The sequence below is a fragment of the Neolamprologus brichardi genome, chromosome 15, assembly GCF_056152115.1.
Source record: "Neolamprologus brichardi isolate AB-2024 chromosome 15, ASM5615211v1, whole genome shotgun sequence".
NCBI lineage: Eukaryota > Metazoa > Chordata > Actinopteri > Cichliformes > Cichlidae > Neolamprologus > Neolamprologus brichardi.
The window spans coordinates 18,056,514-18,082,527 of NC_142118.1; the positions used below are offsets into that span (position 1 = coordinate 18,056,514).

Sequence of the window (26,014 nt, forward strand, 5' to 3'; positions counted from 1 at the left end):
GGTGTTGATATCTCTTGGTACAAATTTATGTGTTTCTTTTTTTATAAGGCTGGTAATAAGTGCCTAAAGACAGAATATTAAACTGGTTCTTTTCAAAGGTATCCGTTACGTGTAGAAAAAACACTGGTTCATCCCTTGAGTTAGATGCCTATTTTTTTGAATTACTCAAAGGTCAGTGGATAACAAAATGAAAAAAACCCTTTCTTTTTCTGAAAATGGTCCGGTACAAGGATTGAAGTAAAGAAAGAAAAACTTTAAAAGACCTTCAGATAGCCTGAAAAAGTAGTCTGCCACCTTATAAACAAAACATAATGAAATGAGGAGTTGCTCAAGACTTTTTCACACTGCTGTGGACAGGTTTATTTTTACTGCAATTATGATGACACAAACCCCAGTTTCCTGGCCGGAGTTCAGGTTTCTCTGGGCCATCATACATAATATAAACTTTAATATAAATTTTATTACTGTTTTCTAAGCACAAACACTCCTGTGTGTTATTATTAGCAATCGATATGATGTTTCTTTGAATATGTTTAGGGTACGTACTGAATGAGGTGAGGATTTTAGGAGTTGAGAAATGTCCATAGTTTGTTTTACAAGTTTGAAAAATAGTGTTTCAAGTTTCGCTTTTGTGCTTTTTTGATAACTGCTGTGGTATTAATGGAGAAGGACAGGTCATCAGCTAGGTGTACACCCAGGAACACTGCTGAGCCTTTCCACAGCAGATCCATCTATGGTGAGGTCTGTGTGGTGATCTCTGCCAGACTTCCTGAAATCGACAACCATCTCTTTTGTTTTGTCCATATTGATGGTGAAATTATGGGATCTACACCACATTTCAAGCTGCTCCTCGTCCAATCTATAAGTGGACTCATCGTTGTCAGTGATGAGACCAACCACAGTTGTGTCGTCTGCGAACTTCACAATGTGGTTAGTGCTGAGTCTGGCAGTACAGTCATGTGTGAGCAGACTGAAAAACAGCGAGCTCAGGACAGTTTTGTATTTCCTAAAGAAATTCAGGGTTTGTAATGTCCGAAATTAATATAAAAGTTTGGAAAAAGTTTGGTTAGTTTTAGTTTGGGCAAACGTTAAAACGGAAAGCTGGGAGGTTAAAAGGGTGTACAGAGTTTAAGCAGGGTATTTAGAGATTACACAGAAAGTCTCCAGTTCAAATTTGTTTAAAATCAAAGATGGAAAATTGTAACTGAAAACTACTGGTCTGTTTATTGGAGCAGGGATGAAGCATGAAAGGTAACCTGACTTGTCTTTGGACTGCTAATTGAATGTATTTTTTACAGTTGTGCCTGATTTTGTGTAGATCTGGAAAAACTCACCTGTCGTTTCTGCAAACACTCACATACTTTATGTCATTTTGGGAGTCAGGAGGCAAATGAGTGGCTTTCTCATCAAGTCATTTTATTTTGTTCTGTCCTTTCACAGATGCTATGAGTAAGACAAAGGCTAAAACGGAATCAGAAAGGTTAGTGAGTCATCTGAAAATGTATGTGAATTCCAGATAGTTTAAAATTGAATCCAGCCATGATGTTAGCCTGTGCTGTTTTCTTGAGGTTGTCCCCTGGAACAAAAGCATGATTTCCCTCAATTTTCCAGACTCATTGGTAACAACTCAGCCTGGACAGAGGCTCTGAATGATGTCAGGCTGACTGCTGAATAAAATAAAATGGGGAAAGAAACAGATGGATATGACCCCTGAGAGTCTTTCTTGACGACATCTGGCTAGCACGACTTTCACCATAAAAGTTTAATATTAATCCCTGCAGCATTTTAGGGTACTGTTGTGCCACTCAAATCCAAAAGGCAGAGTTAGTAAAAATCAGAGCGACTTCCATCATTAAGTTTCACCATGGATATGTATTGTAGATAAAAACAATGATTGCCATGTTCCTCATTGCAGATCATGAGCGCTGACCTATAAAGAATGAGCTTAAAAACTCAGAAAAGACGATTACATTGCTATTACATCAGACTCAACAAGTGAAAGGTTTATTCACTTAGTCAACTGGTTCAAATGGGAACAGCCTGACTTGGTGCCAGATCCCACAGTTTGCCTTCAGAGGTCTTGCTGAGTCCATGCCTTGGTGAATCTGAGCTGTTTTGGCAGTAGCATGCAAGTAACCAACAAACATAATGCCATAAGGTTTTGGTCCATTGATATATGGGTGTTTTGACACAAAATGGTTTATAATGTGCTTCTAATTCACCCCAGCACTCACTCACACTTACATGCTGATGGTGGCAAACCAAAACCCATTAAAGACACTTTGGCAGAAGAGCTGAAACCAAACATGCATTTTGTGGATATTCTAACATTTCCTGAAACATGAGCACTGCTTTACCACATGACAACAATAAAGCTGTGATGAAAAGACAAGAAAAAAACAACAACAATGTGATGCCCTTATACTAAAATTCCAGTGGTTAATAGTGTCATGGTCCCGAGTCTCTGAGCCAATGTTTTGACTTTTGCAAAGTTTATGGTTCATTGAGTTTTGTATTTTTGGTTATCATTTAGGGCTTTAGTTTTTAAGTTCTGGTTACATGTGTAATGTGGGTTCTCTTTACATCTTAATTGTTGATTTGTATGCACTTCTTTGTGACTCAGTTTAGTATGGCCACCCCCAGTGTCTCTTTGTTTCTCATTAAGTCTTCATTTCTGTTTTGTCCTGCTTCATTTTGGTACTTCTTTGTCTTTTGTAAATAGTTTTTTTTTTTTTTTTTTTACCTTGTCTAGTTACCTAGATTCTGTTTACCTGTGCCTCATTTGCCCCCTTGTGTTCAGTTCTTTTAATTGCCCTCTTGTGTGTATATGATGTCTTCCTCATTCTATATAGAGTTTTTCCACCAGTTTAAAATAAGACTGGCATAAGAGTGTGCATTTGTGCAACCTGCTAGTCACCCACCTGCTACAATGACAGCCACCTGTTTGCCAGATCCTGCTACCCCTAAGTCTAAGTCCTCTGAAAGGAAGTGTTGATTTTGGCAATGCTGTTCACCCTCATTGCTGCAGCAATAGCACAGCAGCAGTGTTCACTTCCCCTAAATGCTTTCTTGTGTGTATATAGCAGTGTCTTCCCCTGAGTCATCGTCACAGTGTCTGTTTTTGGTTCTTGTGTCTTCTCTGCCTGAATTATTGGATTCCTCTACTGACTAATTTTCCATCTATTTAAATAAAGCTACATTTCCAGTTTATTCTGTTGCCTTAAGACTTTGAATGTGTTCGCTGGTCCACTGCAGGATACTGTGTCAACGTTATGATTTGATTTAATCTGATATAAAAACCCCACCTGTATTCAAATCACTCTCAATTCTTTTTTTTAATTTGTATTCAACGGTGAATGCACTAACACATATCCCACCCCCATCTTCTTAAAGGACTTAAACTCGGTCCAGCAGTTTTGCTGCCTCTGGTTCAGATCCAAACACTATTTTGAAATGAACCAAGTTTCTCTCCAAAGGGATGTTTGGTTTTCAAGACCTCCTCAGCTGGCTTGGCACCATTATAGCATTAGCCACCTTTTCCTGACTCTTTGACTCATACATGTAAGAAAGTAATGTGTTTCCTCCTTTGTTAACCATATTTCTGTCAAAAAGGGCCTTTGATGAGTTGCAGTCTCATAATTCCCACCTTGCAAGTGTAGCTGCATTAAACGAATGAATTCATTGATTGCAATAATAGCATATAGCCAAAGCAAATCTTGGCTTTTCTCAAGGCCCACCAGTGCGTCTTGTCACATCACACCATTGATGTAAAGGATGGTCAACATGCAATAGTAAACTACTCCTTTTAAATCATTATACAGTAAATGCTGATTGAGCAATGTAGTGAGTACAAATTAATAAATCCTTTGCAGTTCTGTTTGGTTTTCTATAAGGCCTACTATACTGATCTGAATACAAAATCTCCTGGGAAATTCAAGGCTAAAAGGAAGAGGATCTTGTTTATGTTACCTCTGCGAAGGAGGTTATATCCTTGTTGTTGTTTTTTTCATTTAAAGGATCACTTGGAAGTTTATGAATAGATTCAAAGTTTTTACCAGGGGTGGTCTGAGCCTGCTTTTACCGATTATTCTGGAACATATCTTTCACCATTCAGATTTGACATTTTGGTGTCACAATGTCATAAATACATATAAGACTGGAAGATGTAAAATTGGAAATTTTAGTTTCAACTGGCATACTGTTTTACTAATTAATGCATGGCCTAACCTACCACACAAGCCACAGCCAAAAAATATGGGCACCTATTTGGTGTTTCTGTCAACACTGACATGGTGGACCAAGTCGACCTATTACATCCTTTGGCACAATATGAGGTTGAATAAATGCACGTAAGTGTTACATGAACTGAATGACAACAAGGTTTGCAACAGATTTAAGTTAAACACACCAATGAAATAAGAGTGTTACGCACCCTGCCCGAAACGTCCAGTCTTATGAACCTCGGTTGCTCCTTGGTATCCCAGCATCCTGCAGACTACATCTCCATCCTTTTTATCCCAGACATCATCGCACACGGTTCCCCAGCGATGTTCATGGAAAACTTCCACACGGCCTTCGTGAGGACCTGACCCATTCACCAACCGTACCAAGGTCTCCTCCACTGAAAACCAAACACACAAAACAGAAGCTTTGTATCCAGATACACAAATGCATTGGCAGAGGGATTCCTACATTTTGCTGCAACTATTTAGTGTGTTTGCAGAGTGTTTATAAGCATTCCATTGTTATTTATGCCAAAAAGACAACAATAAAGGCCCTTGCTCATTTTTATCTGGCAATGCTGGCATTGCTTTGGACTCATTCATTGTGTTTATAAGTTTAATGAAGCTCTGTGAATCACATCAATATGAAAACAAACTGAGATGAATGGGATTTTTTTTGACATGCTGAAAAATAAAAATTCCATAAACCACAGAAAAACACTCTGATTTAACAAGAACAATAAATAAAAATATCCTGGAAACGTTTTGTGTTCTTTTGTGAACCCTCTTTAAAAACATTTGACGCAAGTTTCTTTCTGAATATACTGTTTTCTGTGATTGTAAAGCCTATAATATGGCAACAATCTCACGGATGTGAAGCGAATCCATTGAAGGGTTTTGAAATTCATAACTTCCTACTTTGGAACTTCACAGTATGCATCTGCAAGCATTTATCCAGTTTAGCTTATTTGAGCACTAAAGACTACCAGCTGCTTAAAAATACTGAGGAAAGGAGGGAAAGTCAGTAAATAAATAAAAGGAGACATAGAAACTGTAAGTGGACATCAAAGATGAGAAGTAAAAAAGGAGACAAAGGGATGAATTAAAGTAGACTGCTAACAGGCTAAGAGTTTTGCATAGTCAAAACATTTTTATAACATTGTTAAAAAAAACTGTAAAGGTAGGGGTGTGGTAAATTTGACTGAGAATTAAGGCAACACTGGGAGCTTTAAGTTACTGATTGAGATGGCTCCATTTTGTTTCTGCTATTTGTTGCTTTTGAAGTATTTTAATTTGTTTATCTGTCAAATGTCGATCATGTTTGTACTTCGGTTTTGATGCAAAAACTTTTAGCATTTTATTAGTCCTTTCTTTACACTACTTAGCAGATATGCTTGCACCCATAAGGTCAATGGATACAGCAGTGCTCTGGTCCAAACATGGTAACTTCTGGCTCCCCAAAAAAACCTAACAGAGAATTAGGCAAAACATTCATGTTAAAGCTTCAAAATGTAACCTAACACTGCGACTACACTTTATGACATTCTTTTATACACAGTCTCTGTAAAAGAGGTGGACACAACAACCATCTCTGTATTATTGTTGTTGTTCTGGTTTGACAGAGTATTTTGGCTCCTGTACTATAATAAAAATCAAAAGGTTGAAATAAGGTCGCAGGGCCCTGGAGTGTAAGCTATCACAGGGCGGAATTTTAGGATCATCCTTTTTTGAAGGAAGCTGGTTAGTTTTTAAAGTTGTAAACCTCTAGGAATGCATGTAAATAAAAGTACTAGAGATGCCCCATTTTCATGGATTTAGGCTTGGAAGGCCTTGCTCAGGGGTGCCATGTCCACAAACTTGCATGTAAGAGCTTACAGAACAAGTGTGTGTGTAAATGAGTGTGTTTGTTTTAGCAGAAGCTTCATGGCTCTGCAGTTCATCTGGTATTCCTCAAAGTATGCAGCAGCTGTTCTCGTGTAATTGATTTGATTTATCACCTTTCAGAGGGCAGAGAGGAAATAAGAAGAAGAGGTAAACACACACTCGCAGCTACACTTTTCTGGACTGCTCATCACTGTTAAGACAAAGTGCCGCAGAGTAAAGCCAGACACATTAAAGACATATAGACAGGATATTAGTCTCATCAGACCATCATACATTTTAACTGTGTACCATTTAACTCTCATTACAGTCAAGTATTTTGCACTCACTAGCCCATCATAATTTAATATCTGCTGTATTATTATATTGTCATAACTGCTGCACCGTATGATATTCTCTCCTGAGAACCAGCAAATTCAAACCAGAAATTAAATATTATTTCAACCTTATGTTGTACTTTTGTACTGCAGGAGGTTTTTTCAGGCAACTCTACCCCACAAACTGTTAAGAGTAGAGCACCACATGTTTCGTTTTCAGCTAGGGTCAAGCATTTGAATTACTTGAAACAGTTATGTTCACTCATCAAACAATAACATAAAATAATTTTTGCTATTGCCATGCATATAAAAATGATCACATTGATTAATAGCCCTTGTGATTGTTTAGTACTTCTCTAAACAGACAGTTTACTATATATCCTAAAGCTCTTCTCAGCCAAATAGAGACCCAGCATGCAGTCTGATAAATATTACATTTCTATGCCTATTTTGGAAATGAAAACTTAAATCACATGCTAATGGAAAGTAGATCTTTTCTTACTATATGACATAATACAACATCATCCACAATTTACAGGAACGTTTCCAGCTCACTTGACAGTATGAGAGTGTCCTGATACCAAGAACAGCCAATGACATTTGTGGAATGTGTCATTTCCTTTAATAACTGCATGTTAATGGAGCAAGGTCGACATGTTAAGTAACTCAAGTCTTAAATGCTGCATCATTTTTAGCTTTGCATGCATGCATGAAAAACCCGAAACATGAAAAACCATCTTCTCATCTCCTTCTCTTACTATACTCTATGGGGTGATAGAGTATCACTAATGTTCATCTGTTTCAGCTCTTTATTAGTTTCTTTCGAAGAGCTTGAGAATCCCCATGGAGAAAACGAGAGACTGGGGAGAAGATAAAGGAAAGGAAACGCTCTGGAGGTACCACATGTAGACTAATCTGAGCCATACAACAAAGCTTCACAGGGATTTATATCTCAGTCTATGGAGAGCTGGACAGCTGAACTCAGTTGAACAACGTCATGTGTGTGTGGTTACAAAAAAATTGGTAGAATTCAGGCAATGCATGAATAACATTCAGTGAACAACACTGCAGCCTCTGAAACGGCAAGAGTTGGACATGCTTTCAAACAAAAACAAGACCTGACTGCACATTAACCACTTCCCTCAAAAATGATCACCTAATCATTTGTAATCACACTCATTGTTTATCTACTGGTAATAGTATCCTTTCAGCTAAAACTGGTCATTAAGATGTGCTCATATTTTGTACTATAATAAGAGCTGTGTTCAGAGGATTTGAGGTATGTAAGAGCCTAGGAGTTAAGGGTTGTCTCTTTGAATCCCAAAACAAAATTGAATACACAAATGTCAAAAGGCAGCTCTGAGACTAAACTTTGAGAAATGTGATTAATCTGACTTTCACTAGTTTGTTTGAATCATCCAAACAAACATGCTAACAATTTAGCTTAGTGTGTGTCCTGTTCACGGGACTCAGTACTAAGTTAAATATTCAAACACTTTGAATAGGATAAGAGATAACATCTGTTACTTGTATGCTTTGGTCTATATCATTTTGTTTTTATGACTCATGTAGACAGCTTTGCAACCTTTCACAAGTTTGTTTTAAAATGAGTCAGCCAGATGCTATGCTAGCATTTTGAGTGTTAGCTTAAATAGCTAGTTGGCTGTAAAAAATATACAAACAATATGCCACAGATAGTTGTTGAAATTATAAAGTTAATGGTTGTAGACTAGAAATAAGAAGCAAATATTTGCCTGACACTGAGGACATGTTGTTAAGTCATTAGGAATTTTGAGCAATACAAGGACAGAAAGGTTGACAGGTTTAGCCAAAGTAACTAGGGGCAATACATTATTTGGTGAAATAAAAAGTGGGGTAGTCTAGATATAATAACATGTCAGCATAACCACTAATTACACTTTGGATCAGAATATGTGGAAACAGGTAGCTATTGGTGGACAAAAGTCCTCTGAAATGTGTTTCCCACTAAGCCCTCAGCTTTATATAACTAATGACTTTTTCTAGTGACACATGCTCACAGAGACAAAAGTCACTTCTCAAATTCCTTAAAGTAATTAAACCAAAGGTCAATATCCTGGTTTCTAACTTATGCCATTGGTACAGCCTAACAGCTTCTCTCTTACATTCACTTTTGACAGCCAGCAAAGTGATTCATCATAAAACAGAGGCAATCTAATCTGGACATAAATCGTGTACTGCTTCTGTAAAAGTAAGGAAATTAAAATGAACTTTGAGAGATATAATGACTGTTTCTGTTCAGTGAATACTAGTCAAATGAGCTTCAACTGCTGGGGGCCTTCCAAGTGGTTCAAGCCTCTGAGGCCAGAGAAGCTGCAGCAACCACAACATGAAGACCAGAACATGGAGTGATAGAGTATTACTAATGTTTTTCTGGCAGGCAGGAAGAATCTGTACTGGATCGAACTACATGGCTCCAAGACAGCAGCTAACTAGATCCATCTGTTCATAACATCTTATTTCAGCTGCTCCCTTCAGGGGTCATCACAGCTAATCATTTGCCTCTAGCTCACCCTGTTACTTGCATCCTGTCACACCAACCCTCTGCACGTCCTCCTTCAATACTTCCTTGATGCTTCTTTGTGACCTTACTGGTTTCCTTCTGCCTGCCAGCTCCATATTCAACATCCTCTGTCCAGTATGTCCAATATCACTCAAACCCTCTCAACTTTGCCTCTCTAACTTTATCTTTTTTGTAAAACATCCCTTTCACTCTTGCTGATTGTTTCCTCACCCGCTCCACCCTTCCTGCACTCTCTTCTTCGCCTTTCTTGTGCACTGTCCATTGCTTTAGATGGAGAAGTACATTCTGATATTGGATTATCTCATTTTTTGACACTGGAAGGCCACACTGACGAGAAATGAAAATTTTCCTTCATGTTGATTTTCACATTCAACTACATGGTTTCTCATGAGCTCAAGTCAGAAATCTGAACTCGTTAATGTTTGGATCTCTGTACCTGCTGATGTGCACAGGAAAAACAAACAATAAAACAACTACACTTAATGCTGGAGTCCTGAGATCAGCTGTCAAACTGCCAGATTTTATGGCTGTTGTAATATGTGAGGTCAAGAAAAAAACATTACATCAATGTTGGCAATGACCTCTACATGAAAAGAACATTTTGTTACATGTTACATGCCCATAGGAAAATATCTCAAAGGATTTATAACAGGCAAATGTTTGGCATTTTCACCGCCTCAATACTGAAAATCAAAACAAGTGAGAAATTTCTATTTATGATAATCGGTTTCAGTAGAATTTAGATTAACAGAAAACACAGTACTGAAAATGTTTGTTTTCAACACTAGTTTACAGTGTGTAAACCAAGCAATCAAACAGAGACCAAGATTTTACATTTTCTTTAGTACATCTAAAAATAAGTAGCTTTACACTAAAATGTAAAAACAATCAGACTCATTTATATCCTTGCTTTTAAAATGTGCTGTACCTTTTAAAATAGTCATTTTCTTTCATGTTACAAATTGCGGCATATTTTTAGCCAGCTCATAGAGCGACTGTCATTGCCAGTCAAAAGGCAGCTAACTAACTAAGAAAAAGTTGGTTAAAAGTTATGGAAAAAAAAAAGCTGACATATTTTAACCTAAAGATCTTTTTGTAAACATAACAATAGATTTAATGTCTAAACCTTTCCACCCTTACCATAATCAAGTTCTTTTTATTGCTCAAACCTAATGTATCTATCCTAAAGCACTTTGAGGACTCCAGTACAACAGAAAAGTGCTGTATAAGAATCAGTCCATCTACTATTTACCAACTAATGAAACCATGCATTTCTAATGAATAAAATTTTAAATTAAAAATGATCAAAATTAAAACAAACAAACAAACAAACAAAAATTAATCAAGTATGAAAAACATTTAGTGTCAGCAGCAACATTAATTGCTCCACAATTTTGTGCACATGGCCATGAATCACTACATGTGAGATGGAAAGATGAATCGTCTTGCGAAAAATGGATGGTACACAGTGAGTTCCATGTGTTCCAAGTTTGGGATCTATGCATGTAGCCTAATTAACCCAGTAAATCTAAGAGATCTTTATGCAATGTCTTTATGTAAATAATGCTAATTAAATGTAGTCAATCAACCAAGAAAGAAAAAAATTTAAAGCCATCCATCCATCCATTCGCTTCCGCTTATCCTTTTCAGGGTCACGGGGGGCCCTGGAGCCTATCCCAGCTGTCATAGGGCACACACAGGGACAGACAACCATTCGCACTGTCATTCACTCGCACATTCACACCTAGTGGCAATTTGGATTATCCAATTAACCTATCCCCACAAGCTGCATGTCTTTGGACGGTGGGAGGAAGCCGGAGTACCCGGAGGGAACCCACGCAAACACGGGGAGAACATGCAAACTCCACACAGAAAGACCCCAGCCTGATGGTGGAATTGAACTCAGGACCTTCTTGCTGTGCGGCAACAGTGCTAACCACCGTGCCACTGTGCTGCCCTTTAAATTTAAAGCCTAATGGGCAAAACAACAATTACAAGACAGCATGCGTTCAACGGTGCTGGCATGAAGAGTAAATAATACAGTCAACACCCAGCAGTATGCAGGATTTGGATAAATTACCATTGCATTCACAAATATAGTAGAAACAAAAAATTACCTACAAAAACCAGGAAGACTGGTGCAGTGCATTATATAAATAGCAAGATACATGAGAATGTTTTTCATATAACATCAGTGCAAAACTAAATTAATGTGTTTATTATTTTTCTAGCAGTTGTTTCTTTTCTTTACCTTTTTTCTTTCTGGTATGCCTCATTACTCTTTCTATTTGTTTTGTTCTGATACAGTAGAAAAAAAAATCTCATCTGTCTTCTTGGACATAAGATTTTGCTGGAAATACATACAATCTGGACTCCATTTGTTCTTTTTCACTCAGAGACAATCACTCATGCTTCGAGGAATCTAAGCATTAGATTCTGTCAGTGACATCCTCTTCAGCAGGTTCATTTTATGGTAATACCCAACACATGTGGACTAACGCTCCGTTTTCCCACTAATTCCTCACAAACTTTTGCTTGTTCTGAAAAGTGATTACACAGGTATGAACTGTTTGCTTTAAAGTGTAAAACAATCCAAGTCACGCGTCCAACAATAAGTCGGCTGCATGAGGTTTGTGACAGAAATACAAACGACGTTATGATTTGAAATTTCTAACAGCCAACAGCATGTGGGCTCAGTCTGTCTTTTCTTCTCTGAAACATCAAACATCCGCGTCGCGTAAATGATGTGAGGAAAGAACTGATCTTTGACGGCTCTGTAATGGGCAGAAATTGCATTCATGTGGTCAAGGGATCAGGATTATTTGACATGAACACCACCCCATCACTCAGCACATGCAGAACAGTCATGATGATGCAAAAAAGAAAGAAAAATACAAGCATGGAAAAAAGATGTAATGACCTTTTTCTTTCTACCTTGTGGTTTTGCATTCGAGTTCAGGTTACCACCACAGGACTTATACTTATTTTGAAATCCTTTTGATGTACACTTTGAGATTACATTAAAAACAAATGCACACCTACCAGCCTTTGAAACCATGTTCAGCTCTATGTGATTGATATCACATGAACCAAAGATGAATGAAAGCCATAAAGCTATCACGTCATAATTTATGGTTGATTTTGGATCACACGCACCAATAGATGTGAGGTACTCAACTAAGACTTTCATTCCTGTGACTGTGAAACACATACAAAATTTGAAATGAAACATTACAATATTCAAAGTACATTCTTACAAAAATGAAATAATTCAGAAGTTTGCTAAACATTTCTGTACATGCAAAACTTGCTTAGGCCTTCTATTTGTGATCACGTCTTGAACCAACATACTTTGGTTGGAATCACCTAATGATCTCCATATGTAGCTGTTACATCCTGTGAGGCTGTGAGAGTGTGTGGGTGGGGTGTTTGCCCACTCTCTCCGCCTCCTCCTCTCTTGCCACTCCTACCCTCTCTGTCTCTCTCACTCTCCTCTCTCTCCCCAGGACAGCTGTTTTTGATAAGCCTCGTTTGCCACCTGAATCCAGTCAGCAATCACCTCTGAGGCTATTTAAGCTGGGGATGAGCTGTGAGCAAGGTGGGTTCTTCCCCTCTGTGGCACTACGCATTTTTCTGCTAGGTTTTGGACAGGCAGCCTCCTTGCGAGCAGTGAGTAGATGGGCTTGTGGGCCCTGGAAGTGTCTCCCTGTGGCGAGAAGTAAAATATGAAGTGGGAAGTGCCTCCCTTATTTGTTTGGTAGCTTTTTCTTTTGTTGCTGCGAGTGTTTCCTTTGTTTCTTTGGCATTATTGGTAAAACGGCGTTGCCAGCTCTTTAAGTTAACGTCATTTGTAATAAAACTATATTATTTGTAATAAAATTATATTATTATTATTATAGAACAACTCTGTCTGTTTATCTTCAGGTCAGCCACTAACCAGAAGGTTGGTGGTTCAATCCCAGGCTGCTCCAGGCCAAATATCCAAACATCCTAACCCCATGTTTGCCCACTACTGGTGGTGGTCAGAGGGCCCGGTGGCGCCAGTGTCCGGCAGCCTCGCCTCTGTTAGTGCGCCCCAGGGCAGCTGTGGGCTACAATGTAGCTTGCCATCACCAGTGTGTGAATGGGTGAATGACTGAACGTAGTGTAAAGCGCTTTGGGGTCCTTAGGGACTAAGTAAAGCGCTATACAAATGCAGGCCATTTAGCATTTTACCATTTAAAGGTTAAATATGGATAGAATCAGCTCAGTTGGGTACTGCTACACTAATCTCCATACAGATATCCTTCAGCATGCATGGTGAGGGAATCGATCTTGGTCAAGGCTTACAGCTTCATACTGACCTTGTTGATTTCTGTGTCTGAAAGTTTGGTTAAATTACAAGTCATCAACATAACAACAGGAATGTAAATCAAAGAAAGTAAAGTGCTTAATTTAAAAACAAAGCAACCAAAAACACTTTGCTGGATTAGATGGTGGAAAAAAAGTCTCATTGGAATAATCTGCAGTTTGTTATGCTACTAATTAGTGGGTAGATTACTGTACATCTAATATTCTGTCCACAGTGATGTCTATAAAACACTTAATTTGCCTGTTGAATCTTTTAGCAGACCATGTTCCCTTTTTTACTGTTTCTGTAGTAGTTTGCCTGCATGCATGTGTGGTCATCTAATAACTTTGAAGCTGCAGTTACTGCTGCCAATAAGACATTAATGAAACTTACTGAAAAAGAAAGAATCACTTAAAGGAAGTTATTATTTTGGGGCCAAATAAAACAGTTGCAGGTCTGCAACTTTTGTTATTCTCATAGTTGTTCATCAACAAGGAGAGTAGAAGAACAGAAGGAGTATAATATGTTTTTGTAAAACCGGTATGATAGTGTGAAAAAAAATATTATAAATGCTTTTAAAAACTATACAAATCAGGATAAAATAAACCTGTATGGATCGGTTCTTTGCAGCCATACTACTTGAGTTGGTACAAACAGGCAGAATGATATCACATATAACATTTTAGGGTATTTAATATTAGCTACAAACAGCTAAGTGATACATTGTCCCTTGCACACTGTGGACTGGACTTGGCCATCATTTTCTCACCTGATCTGTCTCCTCGCTCACCCCGTTCACCCTTCTCTCCCTTGAAACCCCTTTCTCCTCGGTTACCTGAGGACAAAACAGCACGAGACAACTGATTTACTGACAATGTCGATGATGATTACTTTAAAGAGTTTTATGTCACAGTACATGATGATTAAGCACGATGTAGTATAGAACATTTAGATAAAATATGAAATCAAGGAAAAAAGGAGGCTGGAACAGTAAGAGGTACTAAAAGGAAACAGCTGGAGGAACATTTTACAACAAAAAAGGTTAACTGGTAACAGGTCAGCAACATGATTGGGTATAAAATTGCATCTCACAGTAGAGTTCTCAGAGTTTCTCAGAAGTAAAAGTGGGCAGAAATTCAAAAATCTGGAAAAAAAAAAACCCAGCATCTACAAATTGTGGAACAAGAATGATATAAAATTGCAACTTTGACTATCTCAGGATCTACTTTACATGATATCATCAAATGATTCTGAGAATCTGAAGAAATTTCTGTACATAAGGGAATAGGCTGAAAATCAGTTATTGGATGCCTGTGATCTCTGAGCCCTCAAACAGCACTGCATTAAAAACAGGAATGAATCTGTAGTGAAAAGCACTGCGTGGGCTCAGGAACACTTCCAGAAATCATTGTGATTACAGCTCATTGTGCCATCCACAAATGCAGGTTAAAGCTCCTTCATGCGAAGAAGAAGCCATATGTGAAGATCATCCAGATGCCTCTGGCTTCTCTGGGCCAAAGCTCATTTAAAATGGTCAGAGGCAAAGTGGAAAACTGTTCTTCTGTCAATGAATCAAGATCTGAAATTGTTTGGAAAACATGGAGACTGCAACCTCCAGACTAAAGAGGAAAGGGACCAGCTGGCTTGTTATGTGCACTCAGTTCAAAAGCCTGCATCTTTGATAGTATGGCTGTGCATTAGTGTCTATGGAATTAGCAGCTTGAACACCTGGAAAGGCATCAGCAATGCTGAAAGGTATATACAGATGTTAGGGCAATATGTGCTCCAATTTGGACAACAGGCCTTGCGTATTTAAACAAGACAGTGCTAAATTCATACTGCAGCTACAACAGCATGGCTTCATAGCAGAAGAATCCTGGTGATAAAGTGGCCTCCCTGCAGTCCAGGACAACTAAAAACATTTGGCACATCATGAAACTAAAAACATGACAAAGAAGGCCTAAGATTATTGTGCAGCTAGAAACCAGATATCAGACAAGTATGGGACAACATTCCTCCCCCAAAAGTTCAGCAGCTGTTCTCCTCAGTTCCCAGATGTTTACAGACTGTTGTTAAATGCAGAGGGGATGTGTTACTATCATCAAATTCTAACATGGGGTATTTTCTTAAATTTTACACACTTTAGTACTGAGCGTATAAATTCAGTCATTGTACTGATCTCTTAGAGAACCAATATGTTAGTAAATTTGTCATTACGAATAGAAATTATGGTAAATACCTAAGTTTTTTTTTGTTCAGTTAGACTGAGTGATATTTGTCATATTTTTATCCTACTTTACACAAAATAACAGAAACCAGGGATATGAGTTTAGGGAAACTCATATCTCTGAATAACTGAAACAACAAATCAAATCATTTTCAGTGTTTTTTGTCAAATTTTGGTTTTGTGAAAAGGGAAGGAGAGTTGTCTGTATCATAATATCCAGTGAAATCCTGGTTAAAGTTAAAAGGGAAGCAAGCTATGCATAAACTGAACACAACCAAGACTGAATTACACACAGTGCCAACCGCAATGTAGCACAAAATGGAGCAGAAATGAGGTGAAAAAACAAGCAGGACCAAGAGCCATAACCCTCAGAGATGAGAGCAGCTCAACCACTGAGAAGTCTTAAAACATCTGAACCTTTTCTTCACTTCGCAATCATTTCCTCTCATTTGTATATTTTTAGCTAATGTCTCTTAAATCATGAGGCCTGTAATTGACTTCTCATACACGTGGCTACACCCCGAATCCTCTTCTTAAATAAATTCTAAACATTGTGGTGTATATGTGAATATTAATGCAGAGAAGAGCTGAAAAACAAAATGAAAATGCGCTGACAAAAATCTTTTTAAGGTAATTGCTTAGGCTATTACAACATGGATGGAAAAGTTAATGGGACACAAAACAGCGACATTACTGCAAGTAAAAATCCTTGCATTTGTGGTTTGTGTAAAATTACAGTACATTTACGCACGACACCTCTCCCCAATCAGAAGCTTGGATACGACTATGTCTCATTTGTTTTCATTTCAAAATATAATGTTATTACAAATTCCCATGAATTAGCCATCCAAAGCTGGAGAGCATTTCAGTTTCAGTGCCAGTTGCTAACTCTCAGCCATGAGGTTTAAAAACCACAAGTCTGTTTTTGTCATGAAGCAACGAGAGGATCGGCTTTGAATGGGCACTTATCCCACCTTTAATTTGACCACAGTGTAGGTGCAAGCTGTGGTGGTCCTCAGCCACATGTGTTACAGCCTGTGCGTGTGTCTAAGCAGGGCAGCTAACGCTTTATACACACCCTGCACGTGACGTCCTCAGCCGTCACTGTCACTTCTATCCTGACCACATCCTTAACACTAAATAACACTGCAGGGAAAACCTAAACACAGTGGTGGGCTACTGCTGAGCCACAAGAGACAACAGATGCATCTGATTTAAACCCTCACTGAGTATTTTTGCATACTGGTGGTCCTGAAAGGCAGCAAAGGGTAAGATGAGGGGAATTTTGTAAGGTAATTTGAAGCCTTAGTACCAATATTTATGGTAACCCTCAGGATAAACTGTCATAACTTTGATTAGCATCACACTTTTCATCTAGTGCCAACAGCAAGTAAATTCTTAATTTATATTTTTGGCTTATGAACAAATACCTTTAATAAAAAACAAATGAGCCTCAGTTGTATTTACTATTTTGTGGTAATGAGCAAATTCAAGCATTCCAGTGTGCTAAACCAATATGGTCCACTGTCACAGCTACACAACACCTACTAAAGATCAGTATATTCATTATCACTGCATTCCAGTAAGTAATGGCTCTAGACTTTTAATAATGTTTATGTTCAATGTGACCCATTGTGGTTTTCATTTTTTTGTCAAAATGTTAAAATGTTAGATGTTCACGTCAGAAAAATTCTCAAGCCTAGTGACAACTGGCCAGTGGATTAAGGTGCAAGTCAATGATGCATTTAAATAATATGGGTATTCCCACAAGGTTAATTCATAGAGGCACAGATGCCATAATCCCAGCAAACATGGCTTAAAGAGACCCTGACATAATGTTGTGCAGGGTTGGCTGTGGCTCAGGTGGTTGAGTTTTACTAAAAAGTACTTTAAATGGTCAACTGAGGAGAAAGGTGTTATATAAGCACCTTTAAACTCTTTTTATTTGTATGACCACAGTCTCATTTGTTGTACGGTGAACTTACAGTAACATGTCAGACTGTTAAAAGCATTATGTCTGACTGCCCCCTTATGTCAGCCTTATAAACCATGTGTTGCACAGTTAGCAATGTAGCATAAGGGAGAAACAGGATGCGAGTTTAAACCCTCACTGAGTAATTTTAATTTTACCTTGTGGTATACATTTTTTCCTCTTTCCACCAGCATGAAAGGAAAGAAATGTATGGTATATCAGCAAAAAAAGAAAAAAGAAAAAAATCAGTTAGCACATACAGCAAAGACAAATATCAGCTAGACAGGGAAAATATTGTTATGCATTAACCCTCTCAGGCTCAAATTAAACTTTTTGGTGCTAATGCACAACCAAGTCCTGCAGTGGTACTTCTGTCAAAAAAAACAACTCATAAAATATGTATGTGGGGTAATCAGGTTGTTAGTTTTTAACTGTTGCAAATCGGCAACGCCTGCCTCGAGAGGGTTAACATAATTTTTTAAAATCATCTTTTGATATGGCAATGAAACATTTTTGGGAACTATAGACTAATAAGAATCATTAGGTTACTTGCATATAAGCCTGAAACAAGGCCAAAAGTTTTAAAGTTCTGAGATAAATCTATAAAGGTCAGGCTTCAAACTGCTCTTAATGCAAGGTTTCTATTTATTTAATTGTATGATCAGCTAACAACAGCTCTTTACTAATTTTGGCCAGCTGTAAATCTGAAAAGGTATGACAGCATGAGAGCCACAGAGAGACAAAAATAACATCTAGCATATGAAAAAACATAAGACTAAAGACCCAAGCGGTTTTCCGTAAGTGTTGGTAGAAACCAAAGTAGAGTTGAAAGAAGTTGCTCTCCAGGGGCCAAATTGCTAAAATTGCTTTGTGTCTGCTTTATGTGTTAAACGGTTTGCTAACATGTTAGCAGTAAACACTTCACAATGTCACAGCACTTCAGAATTGTCAGTTTTTTACTGTCCCCCAGTGGCTAAAAAAAGTTCAGCTTTACGCACCCAGAAATACCATAAAACACTGTCAGCAACCACAACTGATCTGACAACCAAAGGAACAGCCAACACCTTCTGCAGTCCCTATATATTCTTCCTACCGTTCATCTATAAAAAACCATGAGACTTCACAGTGCTGTTTTTACAAGTTTTTTGTTTTCCCTCCTCCCTCCTGGATTACTGTCTTATACTGAGGCCCCATTCATAGCCGAGTCTCTCCAAAGCCTTCCTCCTTCACTGGTCCGTTAAACCTGAAACTCCACCACAGACACGTAAAGCAGAAATACACACTGCTACAAACTACCGGGATCTAGAGTTGAAGTTTCCTGTGTCCTTCACTTTACCTTAATTTTTGTTTTTTCTGTGTAAAATGGTTATTGGTGTGATGTTTTGTATTGCTCGCTACATAACTAAGTTGTCAAGCAAATGATGCAGACAATGCCAGAGTTTTTGTAGTTGACAATCTTTTCACGCCTGCTTGGTCATAATGGGTGTAAAGTGAGTTTTCTTCTAATGGCTTCAATCAGGCTTATGTCATACTATTAAAATACAGGACATGTTTAGCAATAAATTATAATTCCCTCTACTTTCAAGACATGAGTGACTGGCAGTGGTAGAATATGACGCGCTATCTGTATAAGAACAGCTTTTGTGAAACCCATGTTTAAGGACTCTTCATAGAGTCACTTTTTACAGTAAAACAGTAGTGGAACATGTCTGCTACCACTACAGATAGATTATATTAAAGAGACATCACATAATGAGGAGATGTGGCACTCCTGAAATCTATGGAAAAACAAATAATGGTTCTAATCTGATATGACTGCTGATTTCATCCTCTGACCAAAGATTAAATGGTAAATGGCCTGTATTTGTATAGCGCTTTTACTAGTCCCTAAGGACCCCAAAGCGCTTTACACATCCAGTCATCCACCCATTCACACACTGGTGATGGCAAGCTACATTGTAGCCGACAGCTGCACTGGGGGGCACTGACAGAGGCGAGGCTGCCGGACACTGGCGCCACCGGGCCCTCTGACCACCACCAGTAGGCAACGGGTAAAGTGTCTTGCCCAAGGACACAACGACCGAGACTCGAACCGGCAATCTTCCGATTACAAGGCAAGCTCCGAACTCTTCAGCCACGATTGCCCGTGAGATTATTTACATCAGGGGTAGGCAACTCCAGGCCTCGAGTGCCAGTGTCCTGCAGGTTTTAGATCCCACCCTGGGTTAACACACCTGAATCAAATGATTAGTTCATTACCAGACCTCTGGAGAACTTCAAGAAATGCTGAGGAGTCATTTAGCCCTTTAAATCAGCTGTGATGGATCATGGACACATCTAAATCCTGCAGGACACCGGCACTCGAGGCCTGGAGTTGCCTACCCCTGATTTACATCTTTACATTTTCTTCTGCTAATACTTTTGGTGTGCACTTAAGGCAGGGGTGGGGGAACTCCAGGCCTCGAGGGCCAGTGTCCTGCAGGTTTTAGATGTGTCCTTGATCCAACACAGCTGTTTTAAATGGCTAAATTACCTCCTCAACATGTGTTGAAGTTCTCCAGATGCCTGGCAATGAACTAATCATTTGATTCAGGTGTGATGACCCAGGGTGATATCTAAACACAGGACGCTGGCCCTTGAGGCCTGGAGTTCCCCCACTCCTGCCTTAAGGAGTAACAACAGCATTATGTGCCCTTTCCCTAGCATCCTCTTCATATGGCCTCCTTCAGTATAAATTTGATTTAAAGAACTGAAGGTAGATCTCCTCGATTGCCATCGAGCATATCCATTATCCGTATCACTATTGTGTTGCATTGTGGTATAATTCAAGCTGATGAAGTGTCCGGTGCTTTCAAATTCAAATTTTCTACCAGGAATTAGTCCTAACAATGGGATCTATTAGGAGACCCCACACTATGACCCTTCTGCCACCAGATATTTGGTTTTTGTCTCATTTTCTCTTATTCTCCTAGTGCTTTAGCATCTTTCTTCTAGTAAACACAATAAAAACAGTTTTTTACATTTGTATAAAATGAGCATGAAAAGGCACATTATTTTACATAAATGCCTAAAAAAAAGGGAGAGTTGAGTCATAACTGCTAAGTGCAGGAGACAACAGGTCCAAGACTTGAAGAGCTACCGGCCAACATTTGGACTGTGGGACTTAACACTGGACAATTCAGCCAAACCCCGATCTGATTGGCAACAGCTGTCGGCTAAAGACACATTACACGCATACATACACAGTGACATGTCCACACAAGAAACGCATAGACTGCAGTGCCTTATCATATTAGTCACGGCTATGATTAATTCAGAGCTGTGTTTATCTCAGTGTGTGTTTGTTATCATTGGCGCTGTCGAGCCCCCCGATGGGGTTTATGTAGATTTAGAGAGATGATGAGAGAGTATAAAGACAGCAAATAAGAAATAACGACATAATGGACACTATCCAAGCTTAAAGATGGCATTTATCATTGTTCTCACATTGTGGAAAACATGTAAAAACATTTACAGAGTGGAATGGAAAACTACTGGTAAATTCCCCACACTGTATATAGTGATGTCTGTGAAGGTTCTCAGTCATCCAGGTCATCGTAGTCAAAGGAGCTTGCAAAGAAAAGCATCTGGACTTCTTTAAGTTGCTTGAAGTTGCAACTTAAAGAAGTCCAGACGCTTTTCTTTGCAAGCTCCTTTGACTGTATATAGTGATATACTGAGTTGTCAGACAGTATTAATTCTTCATTATGGATTTTGCCACATATAAAATATGATCCTATTATAATGATAAAGGTGTGTGGGTTCTATTCAAAAGTACCTTTAAATATGTTATTCGGGTTTCTGTGTCAGAATGTGGTTGAAATTTGTTTAAGTGCATGCTTCTTGGATCTTAATTTCCATGGTAGATTTGGAGGGGTTGTGTCATGACAACATGATGGATGGGGGCAGTAAGAAAAACTGGCTGGATTAGTGCATACTGGAAAATGAGTATGTACACACGCATCAACAAGTTTTCCTCTCTTTTTCTGACAGTTGTTCCATTGGAGCTAATAATATAGAAATAATGTTGCTTTCCAGCTGTTTAGTTGATAATCATGGTTTCTGGTAACATCCAATAATTTCTTGCATTTCATTGAATGGAAAACCTATTAGATAAGTAGAGACAGGTGTTTTGCTTGAATAAATGGGAGAGGATAAGCAAATATAGCTCCCCTGGCTAAAGACAAAAAGCAAACAGCAGCACCTGTTGGTGATGTAAGAAGTGTTGTGTTCCTGATAAATCCTGGTAAGGAACTTTTTCAGTGACATAAAAGTCAACAAGTCAAGGAGTCATCTGAGGACTGAGTCTTTCAGTAGGCAAGTGTTGTTAAAGTTAATTTGTGATTTACACAAGACTACAGGGAGAAAAAGGACATCCGTACTGATGAGCTGCTGTGTGAGAGTATGACTAACTTATTTTAATGTGGCTACTGCAGTTGCTCCACAAACACACAACTGCCTACATTGTTTTAAAGCAAAGATTGCAATCTATGTTGTTGTAATGAAAAAAAAATTTCTCTCTGGACAACAGATTAACGAACAGATTAACCAGAAGCAGAAATAACCTGCTAAGCCCACGATTTTTACTGTATAGGAATAATTTGACAATAAAATTGAAGGAAAATGTATCTTCTTCCAAACAATGTCTTTTTAAAAGCAGACACCTTATGCTGGTTGATCTGTACACATTTGACTAAGAGTGCCATTTAGCTGTTCTTGCATTAACTACTTCTTTTGACTCACTTTTAAAAAAAAAAGTAGGAACAAAAATAAACACAGATCTGCAGAGAAGATTTTCAGGATGCTCAGGGTTTTTAAACCAGGTTGATATGAGTTATGATTCAGATTTTAAAAGCTGTTTTGAGAGAGGAGTGCCAAGCCTGTTTCAAAGTAAGTGACAAAGAAAGTGGTAACTTATGGTTTTTGTAAGTGCTGCTTCACACACAACAATGAAAAGTGATGAGGTATGGTGGATTTGAATGTCACCATCTAATTGTTTGATTTGAATCTCTCTCTCTGATTTGTTGATACTTGCCTATGTTTTCTTTCTGTGTCATGCTTGGAATGACCTTTTTCCACACATTCACCTTTTTGCTGTACTTAAACACATACATGGGGGCATCAGGGGCCACTCGATAGTAGTCAGTAATATCAATCTATTGACCTTCTGACTGGTATATGACCCTCACAGTTACCTGCGAAGGGACGGCAACCTTCTAGCAGCTCTGTATTGTATGCTCTTGCTTTTCCAGTACTTTGCTTTCTCATATTTGCATGCATAAATATCAGTGAGCTCATAAGATCAGGCCAAGTTAATTAGTATTAAACTCCAAACTATTAGTATCACGACTCGCACCACAAATGTACCTTTAGGCCCGGCAGGTCCAACGTCTCCCCTTTCTCCCGGCATGCCATCGACCCCACCAGACCCTTTAATTCCCCGAGGGCCCTGGTTGCCTTTTTCTCCGGTAAATCCTGAAACACAAACAGACAATCATGAAAAAAACAAAAACAAAACCTGCCTGTATTTTGCAACTGCCTAAAAAGGCCAGAGACCCCACTCATATGGACTATTTTGTACACTTTCTTCTGTTACTGGCAGCCAGAATGGAGCTACTGAGTCAACAGACAGGCAAACTTGATGACATACTGATTCTTCAGCTTGCAGATCTGTACTGCAATTCATGTGGAAAAAGAAAAGATGTGGAAGAATGGATGAGGATGAAAAGAATTGTAAACTCTAGAGGGGAGGGAAGATTTTATCGCCTGAGTGTCAACACTAACTGAACTAGACTGGAACATACTTGATCTAATCATGGTTTTCATTAGCTGTAATGCGGATCCGTGGTGTAAATAAACAATTACTGAATTTCTGTTAGGGTCCAGTCATCAGGTCTCCCAGTCCCAGTCTATTCTTTAAAGTGTATTAAGGTTTTGGAAGTCCTGTTAATATTAGTACTGCTCATGTTCCACCATCTGGAATACACGAAAAACATCTTTTGTTTTGCTCCTAAAACATATCCACTCCATACCCCGTGGCATACAATGAGAACATTTGTTTAGAATAAGCACAGTGAAATGTCTCAAAATTAGTGTGGTAATGAGTTATTGATTACACCGCTGAGGTGAGAGAAATCTTTTTAAAATGTCGCTGTGTTCTGACACGCTCTGATTACACTGTTGTGACTGTTCAGAAATAAGAATAAAATAATTAGGCATTAGAGCCAGAAACGCAAAATAAACCGATGATGGATGAGGCCATATAACTCAGTTCAACTCAAAAAACCCACTGGGAAAATGCTATCTGTCATAATTGGGATCCAGGGCAGAAATGTTCTTTTTGTTCTGCAGGCGAGTCCAACTGGACTGCTCCACATGTCAAGCATCCTGCTGGATGTGATGACACATTCCTTTGGCTTCAGTGCGAGTGGAGCAACAGAACTCCATGTAGCGCAATATAAACACAATGTGTAGATCTAGGTTATTAGAATTGATTATTCTTTTTAGAACTGGAAACAACAGTCAACATAAAATAAACAGATAACATAAACTAACATTGCTAAGGTCATTAATTTGCACAATAGGCAAAATAAAAAAATTGAATAATAGGCAGTGTTGGGAAGGTTACGTTACTCAATGAGAGTAACGTATTCTGAATACTTTGGATTACTTAATATATTATCAAGCTTTTTACAACCACATGAATGTACTATTGCTGTGTGATTTATTACTATTACTGAATGATATTCGCCATACCAATACCAAATAGATTTTTAAATCTTAATATAAAATGAGTAACAGTAGGGTGGACATTAGTTAAGGCTGCACGTTTTGCAGCGATCTCCTATAGAAAACTATTTCGCGCATATATAAAACAGGTCTGGGGCTCCGAACCGTAGTAAAGGGACCTCTGGCTAATAAGTCGGGTTCATGTCGGGCTCGTAGCCGAAAATTAGCTTTACTTTGTTGGCTGGGTCAACTTTGCTAGCGAGAGACAGAGAGAGGTGTTGAAGGGCTGCTCCAACAGAACTTATTGTTTCGGAGGAAAACACGAACACGGTGTACAGTCGAGTCTTAATAGCTTACTTATAACTGGGCTCGTCAGGCACTCTTTTTGGCTGCAGTGGTTATTATTATATTTACATGCTTCCATCTCCTGTTTCTGCTCGATGACAGCTCGTACTTTTCGACTCTCCCTTTTCTCCCTCCTCGCGCTCACAGACACATAGCGGGTATGGCAGTCCATTCTCCCTGCAACACGGACTACACTGCTCATGAGGCTACATTCTTTAGAGCTATACCTGTAACATTCTGCCTATTGCCTTCATATTAAATAATCTTTGTGAATAATTTTTAAAAATATTTTTGTCACGTATTTTTAATACATTTACAGTTAGAAAGTACTGCATCTGACTGAAGAAGCGAAAGTATTTATCAAAATTAACATTCTCCTAGTGGAAGAACAGCCTCAGAATTGGACCTGTAAGGTTGTGTGGTTGACTTTCTTCTTGGTAGACACAGTAAAAAGATATATAACTTAGATTTATAAGAGACGCACCAACATACAAGTAAACGCATTTCACGTCGTGTTGTACACAGAGTCCTCAAAGTGTTTTAACATTTCAACACAATGAATGTGATGGCAAATGCAGTTTGTCCTTTATGCCCAAAACAAGAAAAGCAGAACTGAACCAAGATTCAAGGTTATGGGAAGCTTCAGTTTACAAGACACCAAGTTCCTGTAAAGAGCTAATGTGTGTAATGGGATTCATAAAGACTTGACATCCGATTGTGTCACATGCATAAAAAATATTTTCATAGTATGGAGGGAGAAAATGTGTGTTTTAGGACTGTTTGGTGAAATAGATGATTAAAATACCCCGTTTTCACCACCAGAAGTGCTACACAGCAATGATTTTATGTATAGGCCACTGGTTTGTCTATTTACTCAAGATGATCTCTAGTTTTTCAGGATTGTGTGTGTGCTACAGTAGACTGTGTGCTACAGTAGTAATCATAAAGTATGAATCAGAAATTGTTCAAAATAAATTTTAAGCTGTAAGTTGACTTAAGTTTACTGTATATATTTTGTTTTTGATAATAATGTTTGTGAATAAAACTCCCGCTATTCATTTTTATTCTTAAAACTAATTTGAGTTAATGGCAGGTTTAGGATGTACTGAAAGTATTTATTTCACACGGATAACATATCAAATGTTTCGCTTGAGTAAATCTAAAATTTTAAGAAAAAAAAGTCACTTTCCATTTGATGGCAAAACATGTAAGGAAGTGGTATAAAAATATAGCACATTTTCTCAGCTTAAACATTTGATTTGTTTTCTGTGTTCTGTTGTTAATAACATATAGGTTTATGTCACTTGCAAACCATTCTTTTTGGGAACTAGAATAATTCATATACCACTCCATCTGTTGAAATATAAAACTGTCATTCATGACAATTA

The 26,014-nt window shown here is 38.4% G+C and overlaps 1 protein-coding gene across 2 annotated transcripts in view; it reads right to left on the bottom strand.

Moving 5' to 3' along the window:
• Positions 1-26,014, bottom strand: part of scara5 (scavenger receptor class A, member 5 (putative)) — a 100,091-nt gene that overhangs the window by 10,915 nt on the left and 63,162 nt on the right. For both annotated transcript variants that reach the window (XM_087852083.1, XM_087852084.1), the window contains exons 9-11: positions 22,920-23,027; positions 14,084-14,149; positions 4,433-4,621 (exon numbers count right to left, since the gene is read on the bottom strand). In XM_087852083.1, the coding sequence (XP_087708209.1) occupies positions 4,433-4,621; positions 14,084-14,149; positions 22,920-23,027 (363 nt within the window). The remainder of the gene's footprint in view (positions 1-4,432; positions 4,622-14,083; positions 14,150-22,919; positions 23,028-26,014) is intronic.